Genomic DNA, 8871 nt, shown 5'->3' with positions numbered 1-8871 from the left:
TTCCTGCCTGGGCATCTGATTTCCTTCTGAGCAACTTCTCTGCACTCACACACCCCTAGGCCTTGGAATGGAGACTTCCCTGATAGGGATAGTGAAGCCTCAGGGCCCAGGATGCTGTGCTCCTGGGATAATGAGTTGGACTTGTTCAACTTCTTTATCTTGTAGATCTTAACCAGAGCTTCCCATCTGGGTCAAAATGATAGACGTGGAGTCCCACCTAATGAGAATGTGGGCGTGGGGCCCAGGCCGATAGATTTTGCGCAGTCTTTAGAGTGATCCTGGTGGGCGGCCAGGTTGGGACTTTAGTCATTTGTCCCCTTTCTGGAGGGAAAAGCACTTGCTCTTTGTGCACTTGCTCTGGCAGTGGGGACAGTGGCCTTGGCCTCCTGGCTTGATTTTCTAGTGCATGTTCTTTCTATTTCCCCGGTAGTTTACAGGTGCTTAACTTAAGCCACACCAAGCAGGATAGCACCTTGGTGTTAATGCCTGATGTTCTCCTGTACCTGGCTCACCACAGCCTGGCAGCCCAGGCCTTTCAAAATCCTATTGAATTTCCGAGACTAACCCACCTATTGCACTGGTGGCCTACGGGACAACCACGACTGATGGGAATTTCCCTGCCTGTGTGGTCCCAGATACCTCACCCCACCACGCGCTTGCTCCTAAGAAAACCACCAGGTCTGCTGGGAGCAACCCTGCTGTATGCAGCAGGAAGTGTCTAAGCTGCCTCGCCTTGAGGTGGCATGTGCAGTCTTGGAGCAGAGCCTGGCACATAGTAAGTGCCGTGGAAATGCTAGCACTTATGTAAACAAGGACCCAGAGGGTTGAAATCCTGTCACGCCTGCCCCACCCCTGCACAGGATTATCCCTGTTAAATGAGGCAGCGAAGGAAAAAGCCGGGCAGCTTGCTCTGGCTCCTGCCACTCACGCATTATGTGATCTTGGGAACGTTACTCAGCCTCTCTGGGTCTCCAATGCCCCACCTAAAATGGAGGAAATATCAGTGCCTCGCCCACAGGGATTCTGTGAGGACTTCATGAATGACACCCACAGAGTGTTAACACGGGGCCTGGCCCACAGTGCTCACTAGGTGTCGGGTGTTGGTGATCACAGTGACGTGCAGGAAGCTTTGCCGTTGGTAAAGCTCTTCGGAAATAACACCACAGAACGGTTAAGGGACGTGACCAGAGTTGCCGGCCTGGTAGGATTCGGGACTGTCACCAGATCTTTTGACTCCCACGTCCATGACTTTTACTGTCTCTCATCCATTTGCTTTTTCCCGGCACTAAAGGGTCAGAAATCCAGCCTGTCCTTTTGTTTCCCTTGCTCCCAGGAGTGCCAAGATCTGGGGACACGTGGTGTTTGCCACTCAGGAGACATCTCCGTATGACATAGCCGTGGTGAGCCTGGAGGAAGAACTAGAGGGTGTCCTCGTGCCGGTGCCCACTGAACATTTCTACGAAGGTAAAGGGCAGAGGGGCCCTCTGCTCTGGGCTGGACCTTAGGAAGGAAAGTCAGAGTTGGACACTCAATCCCTGCAGATGAGGGAGCCAGTCCCCCCGGCCAACCCCCTTCCCACTCCTGCTGGACTAAGAAGTCAGGGTGACATCCAGCTGGCATGAAGCCACCCTGGGTACAGTGCTTTTGCTCTTGGACACTCCCCTTCTTGTGCCCACATGCCCAAGGTGCTGGGAGGCAGGTGGGGTCCCCAGCTAAGGAGGAGGCATGCCTCTTCCCTGCGGCCCTATGGCAGGCTCCTTACAACATGGCCGGCTGGTCAGAGAGGGGCTCCTGTAAGGCTGCAGTGGGTGATTTGAGCAGGAGGCTTTGTGATGCCGCCACAGAAGTTGCCGCTGGCGGCCGACTTTGTGCACGCGGTGTGATGTCACTACAGAGAGCACGGGCTCTCCCAGCTGGCCTCTCTTGCCGCTTACGAGCCCCGTGTCCTTGGACAGGCAACACGATGTTCTCTGCCTCGGTCTCCGCATGTATAACTGGACACCTTCCTGCTCCTGGGTGTGTGAGGCCCGGGTGAGATGCTGCCTGTGAGCGCTCGGCCCCGTGCCTGTGCATTCACACACTTGGTAAAGGAAGATTTTGTGGTCTCATCACCACTTTTTTTTTTTTTTTTTTTACTACGAGACTACTTATTAGTCCCAGGAGGAGGTGGTGTTAATTCTTAAACATTTACTGAGCACCTAGCTGGCTGCTAGAAACTCCAAAAAGTGACCACCCACTCTACTAGGGACGAGGCTGGGGAGCAGCCTGGCACTGAGCAGTGGTTGAGCAGGTGCAGTGCTGGGAGCTCAGTGCCGGTCCCGGCCTCTTCCTCTGGGGACCTAGGGAGGCTCTCGGAAGGCAGGAGTGTCTGAGCAGAAACTCCCAGGGCAGAGTGTTGGGAGCTTTGGAGAGGGCAGGGTTGGGGCCGGGGAGGATGAGTCCTGCCAGACAGGAAGAGGCTTTGCAGCTTCATCCTTCTTTCCTTTTTGGCAGGCGAGGCTGTCAGCGTGGTGGGCTTCGGCGTTTTTGGCCAGGCTTGTGGGCCCTCGGTGACCTCGGGCATCCTGTCAGCTGTGGTGCAGGTGGATGACGCACCAGTGATGCTGCAGACCACATGTGCTGTGCATGGCGGCTCCAGTGGGGGACCCCTCTTCTCTACCTGCTCAGGGGACCTCCTGGGTAAGCAGCGCCTTGGCCCTCTCCCAGCCTTCCCCTTGCTAGAGCCTCAGTCCCAGCTACTGAGGGCTTGGTGTTCACCCCCTGTCTGGGAAGGCAGTGTCACTGTGCCTGGGAAGTAGTTAGCCAAGGTTTCAGGCTTGTTCTGCTCCTGAGGGTAGAAAGGGACGGATGCTGAGCTGCAAGGAAAGACGTCTGGGTTCTGGTTCCTTCTCTGCCCCTGAGCCACAGTGCAACCGTAGGTAATCCCCCAATCTCAGTCAACCTGTGAGACTCAGGAGTTGGATGAGTCCAGGGGTCACAGACTCCATAGCTTACAGGGGCTTGAAGGTCAAGGGATGAATAAATGAGTGGAGACAGCATGCAGGGGGAGGTCAAGGGTGAGCCGGGGTGAACACTCAGCTCCAGCCCATTGTTGCCACATCGTGAAGGAATGTGAGCTAACACTGGCTGACCTTCAGTTTTTCACAAGAAGCTGTGAACCTTCTTTTCCTTTTTTTTTTTTTTCAAATATGTGGTTGTTAAATCTTTCAATTTAAAATTTTTGGTAACTCAGGTTTTTTGTTTTTTTTTTTAAGTATTTTATTTAAAAAAACCCACACAAGACAACTTGAATCCATATGGGTACCTCCAACTGCCCAACTGCAGTCCAGCACATGGGGTTCATGTGTGCCTCCCCTTCTCTTATTTCTGACTGCTTTTTGCCATAGTGAGAGACCTTGCTCTTTCTTGCTACAATAGATTTACTTATTCCTTCAACGGCAGTGTGCAAATAAAGTCAAGCAACCATGACTTTAAAAATATATATATAGACAAATGCATACAGAAATAAACATATGTGTACTGGTATGTATGCAGTAGTTAATGTAAATATGTGTATTCTGGCTCTGTCCGCTGTGACAACCCAGCTGATGAATGAGCGCACCGAGAACCGGCTCTCTAATAAAAGGAACCGGGAACTGGTTGGTACCAGGATCAGGCAGGGAAAATCGGCTCTCAAGGTGCTGAAAAGGAAGGAAATGCTAACAAAACAACCCAGTGATGGGACGTGTCAGATGTTGAAAGAACTAAGAGCCGACTTGAAGGAGCTCCCATGGGAGCAACTGGAGCAACAAAACAAATCGCAAGAGTATCGGGTGAGCCCAGCGAAAGCACGAACATCCATGTGTCCAGATGAATAACCAAACCTCAAAATGGAGACAAGCCACAGCTCTTTCTTACAGAAGATTTGCAATTAGTAAAAGCAGAAGAAATGAGGGAATGGGAAATCACTACTGGCTCCCCACAGTAGGAATTGCTGCAGACAGGATCCGCCGATGGATGCTCAAACCAGTGGGGAATAGAAATAGGGTATTTGCCTAACCCTCAGATATTTAGTACTTTACACGGGAAAATACTAAGTCTACAGTGGAGAGACCTGGGAGATAACCCATAGCCAAGTGACCCAGTCATTCTTATAGACGTCATACACCTCCTTGGGAAGCACTGAGGACATGTTGCTTGTACCGTATTCTCAATAAACCTCGATCTCATCCTGAGAAAACATCAGGTAAACCCTAATTGAGGGACATTCTACAGAATAACTGGCCTGCATTCTTCAAAGTGTCAAGGCCACAAAAGATGAGGGCAGGCTGGGGAACTGGCCCAGATTGGAGGAGACTTAGGAGAGGCAACAGCTAAATGCTGTGTGGGATACGGGGTTGCATCCAAAATGGAAAGAGGACATTGGTGGAAACATTGGTGAAATCCAAATGAGTTCTATGCTTCAGTCAATAGCATTGGTTAATTTGTTGGTTCTGATCAGTGTGTGTTTTTTTCCCTTTTGTTTTTAATTCTTACCCAAGGATAATTTTTCCATTGATTTTTAGAGAGAGTGGAACGGAGGGAGGAAAGGGAGGGGAAGAGAGTGAGTGAGAAACATTAATGTGAGAGAGACACCTCAATTGGTTGCCTCCTGCACACATCCTACCTGGGCTGGGGAACCTACAGCTGAGGTATATGCCCTTGACCAGGAATGGAACCTGGGACCAAGCAAACGGGCCAGGGCTTAGTCCATGTTCTATGGTGACATAAGACATTAATAGAAAGGAAAGCTGGATGAAGGATATACAGGAACTTTGTACTATTTTGGCAAGTCTTCTGTAAGTCTAAAATTGTCTGAAAAAAATACATGTGCGCACTAAGCAGGCCAAATAAAATGTGTCTGTTTGATTCATTCATTCACCCACTCAACAAGTATTTATGAGTGCCGCCTCTGTGCTGGGCACTGTCTAGGTCTGGGGGGCCACATGAACAAAACACAAAAGTCCTGCCCTGTGGACCCGACACTGGTTGGAGAGAAAGATAGCAGAGTAAGTGAAACAGTGTTAGATACTGATAGTGTTGAGAAAGTTAAGGCAGGAAGGGGGACCAGGGTTTGTGGAGTCGGTGTCCCTGAAAGAAAACCTGGCATCGGTCACTGGGGGCTTCAAACCCACCGTAGGCCTAGGACCTCCCTTGCGGAGATGGGCCTCCCTCCCCATCCCTCTGTGTCCTGCTCACACGCTCTTTTCCTCTCTGACCCCTCCACAGGGATTGTCGCCAGCAACACCCGGGACAATAACACCGGGGCCACCTACCCGCACCTGAACTTCAGCATTCCCATCACGGTGCTCCAGCCGGCCCTGCGGCAGTACAGTCAGACGGGCGACATGGGCGGCCTCCGGGCGCTGGACCACGCTGCCGAGCCAGTGAGGGTGGTGTGGCGGCTGCAGCGGCCCCTGGCAGAGACCCCGCGGAGCAAGCTCTGAGCCTGTGTCACCCTCGAGAGAAGAGCCACATTTTATGCCCTGGGAAGTGTGAACGTGATGGCAGCCTCGGGATCCTGTCACAGCAGCCCAGCTGGGCAGCCCCCCATCAGCACCCTCCGTGCTTGGCGCTGGAGTCTGGATCAAATTTCTCCTCAGCCCCCTGGGCCTCCAAGCCAGTAGCCCCTTTAGGGGTACTCCCTCCACCTTCGCCCCTCTCTGCTCCCTGGCATAGACAGCTCTGTTGTTCCCCGTCTGGGGGCGCAGCACAGCTGCAGAGTCCTGGTCCTGACAGACATGTTGGCTGGAAGGCAGGCCCAGCCCTGGGTTCGAGTCTCCCCTGTCTCCCGATGGCCACTGGCTCCTCTGCTCTCCGTCAGAGCAGCTGACAGAGCACTGGCGCTTCCTCAGAAAACCTCGGCACAGAGGCCCTGCTCTGAAGACCGGAGAGAAAGGAAAGCGCATCTATCTCCCTGTTCCTTCAGACATTTGGGGAGACAGAGTCCCTGAAAGTCTGGACTCCTGGGTCTTCATCGGTCGTGTCCGTGACCCACAGGGGCACTCTGCCATAGTGCCTTAGTTTTCCAGCCCATGCAATGGGTCTCAGGGATCTTGGGAGGCGGGGAGAGGATATCAGGTGTCCGGTTGGGGTTTGGGAATAAACAGGACCTATGGAAGGAACTGTAATTTGTATGAATCAGATTCCTTTTTCCCGTTCTGTGTTGAGAGTTGAATTGGGACTAAGCAAGCACCAGGCACACAAACACACCTTTTCTGTCCGGCTTTCTCAGTGCGATTTGCTCTCACAGGATATTCTCATGCCCGATTGGCTCTTCCACCACCTCTGGCCCCTGGAAAGTCAGGCAAAAGAACTCTGTTGGGCAAGGAGCCCTGAAGTTCACTTCCAGAGCGATTGGCCCTGTTGAGTGGGTGAACTGCCTCGGAAAGGGCACAAGGGGTTGCACCGAGCCCCGCTTCCCTCTCTTGGATCAAGGTCCTCTGGTTGCCAAAGTGTTGAATGACAGACATCTTCCCTGATTCATGGTTTGGGGTAGATCTTTGGAGGTGGGCCACCAGCTCTGAGAAGTCATGCCCCAAGCCCAATGTGGGGCCACTATACACCCCTCCTCTCTCCTGGCTTCAGGTTTGTGCTGTGATTTTTAGAGCCCTGCCCTTGTACCCTGCCCATTGGAATTCATCTGTAGAGGCCCAGAGCTTTCAATCAATCTTCCTTGACCTTCCCAAGCCCCGGGGCAGGCTGTAGCACTCCCTGTAGCTCTCTGTCTCCCCCAGGGCAGGGCACGTGCCCAGTAAATTTCCGATGCTTGTTTGACTCACAGCTGAGACTCTCCTTTGCCTGCTGTGACCTCTGGCCCCCTGAGGAATGATGCCCTGCTGAGGGGTTTCCTGGCTTCAGGGTGAAGGTCCTCCAGCTCCTTGGCTTTACTAGCTGTGAATTTGCCTAAATTCTTAGCCTATGAGCCTCAGTTTGCTCATCTGTGAAATGGAGATTAATAGAATTTACCTTGGAGGATCTGTGTACATTTTGAGAAGCAATCCAAAATAGTGTGTTTTCAATAACCATTAGCTATTATTTCTCTAGACTACTGGCTGGATTGTTTAATCAGAAATGCCAGGAAGAATGGTGTTAGAAATTGGTGATGGTTGCACAACCTTCACATTACTGAATTGTACATGTTAGAAGAGTGAATTTTATGGAAAGCAAACATTTGTGAACTCCTAGGAACCCAGTCCTGGGTCAGGGCCAGAGGCTAGAGACCTAAAGTCCAGCAGAGTGAGGTCTTTGCCCCAAAGAGCTGGTCAGGGGTGGTTGTTGCTGTCCTTGGGGTCAGAGTTTAACCCCCACCCTGCTTTCCTGGAGGGGTTTCAGGAGAAAAAAAAAAAAGAGATAAAAACTTTGGAAGTTTGCAGAGTCCAGGACAAATGCAAGGCTTGCAGGGCCCTATGAGACGGTTTAGGCTGGGCAGGGCCCGGGGGCTCTCTGCACCCACACTCTGGCACCATTGCTCTTCTGGCTGCGAGAAGGAGGTGGAGATTGCCATACCTCTCACTGTATCGCCCTCCAGCCCAAGTTCATGGGGCAGATACCAGCTGGGAGAGGAGGAGAGGCAAAGGTTCCAGAGAAGAGGAAGACACAGTCTGGGCTTTGTAGGTGAGACTGGTGCCCACAGGAGCGCACCAGCTTTTCTCCCAGCTCGAGAAGAATCGTCACCAACTTCGATATCAGCGGTTCTCAACCTGTGGGGGTCGCGACCCCTTTGGGGGTCGAACGACCCTTTCACAGGGGTCGCCTAAGACCATCGGAGAACACATATATAATTACATATTGTTTTTGTGATTAATCACTATGCTTTAATTATGTTCAATTTGTAACAATGAAATTGGGGGTCACCACAACATGAGGAACTGTATTAAAGGGTCATGGCATTAGGAAGGTTGAGAACCACTGTTCTAGATGGAGTTGATCCCATCGCTCCTATGCTGGGGGTATTGGGTACAAAGTCTTTGCCCACAGCCTTTGGAAGAGGTACGGAAAAGGCCACTTCTAGTATAAACATTTGTGAAAACCGGGAAGGTGAAGGGCAGTATTCAAAGGAGCACTGGGTGGGAGCCAGGAGGCTGCCAGGCACTGCATGGCCTTGGGCACGCTGGCTGCTGTGTGCCAGACACCCCACTAGACAGTTCACATCAAGGATCTCTTAGGGTAGGTGCTAATGTTTCTTTAAATAGATGTCACCTGTCACCTAATTAGCTTGATCGACTGCCAGGTTGTAGCATGCATCAGTCCATTTCTTTACATATCCTATGTAGTCCAAACTCTTTTTTTTTTTCCTAAACAGTTCCCTCATTTTCAGCAGCCCTCCTACTTCCCCATCCTTTCACCACAGAACATGACTCAGTCCTGTCACTCTTCTGCTTAAAACCCTGCAGTGGCAAATCTCATGGCCCTTGGGGTGACGGGCCAGTCTTCACCAGGGTCTCCGGGCTTGTATCACCGCCAGCAATTTGCACACCCAGAGCACATCTGCCTCCTCTCTGCCCGGGACTAACTCCTTCTCATCCTTGCAGAAAGGCCTCAGCACCCTTCCTTTGCCCCCCGTTTTTCTTCCTTCAATGAGAGATAGATATTTAATATATTGTCTTTCCCCAGACTATCGCCCAATCGGACGGTGAGCAGAAACCAGGCCAGTTTGTTCTCCATTTTATCTCCCGGCTCCTAGCACAGGGCCAGGCATACAGAGGTGCGCCACTGGGTTTGCGGGTTATGACTTACAAGCGTAAAGGCAGGAGGCTGGTCATCCGCCCCGGGCGGCACAGCCGGTGCCCGAGAGCCCGCCCTCTGAAGTCCGGCAGCCTCCGGCCAAACTTTGATCAGAGTCCGAGGTGC

At 51.9% G+C, this 8871-nt stretch overlaps 1 protein-coding gene across 1 annotated transcript in view; it reads left to right on the top strand.

Annotated features, from left to right (window-relative positions):
* The window catches only part of TYSND1 (trypsin domain containing 1), a gene marked incomplete at its 5' end in the record, with an annotated part of 6495 nt that extends 346 nt beyond the window's left edge, over nt 1-6149 (top strand). Inside the window, 3 exons of the mRNA XM_006761007.2 lie at nt 1334-1464; nt 2494-2679; nt 5248-6149. Coding sequence (XP_006761070.1) covers nt 1334-1464; nt 2494-2679; nt 5248-5465 — 535 coding nt within the window. The remainder of the gene's footprint in view (nt 1-1333; nt 1465-2493; nt 2680-5247) is intronic.
* Nucleotides 6150-8871: the final 2722 nt, after the last annotated feature.

This window comes from Myotis davidii, unplaced genomic scaffold (genome assembly GCF_000327345.1).
Source record: "Myotis davidii unplaced genomic scaffold, ASM32734v1 scaffold134, whole genome shotgun sequence".
NCBI lineage: Eukaryota > Metazoa > Chordata > Mammalia > Chiroptera > Vespertilionidae > Myotis > Myotis davidii.
This window is presented reverse-complemented; position numbering and strand designations above follow the sequence as displayed.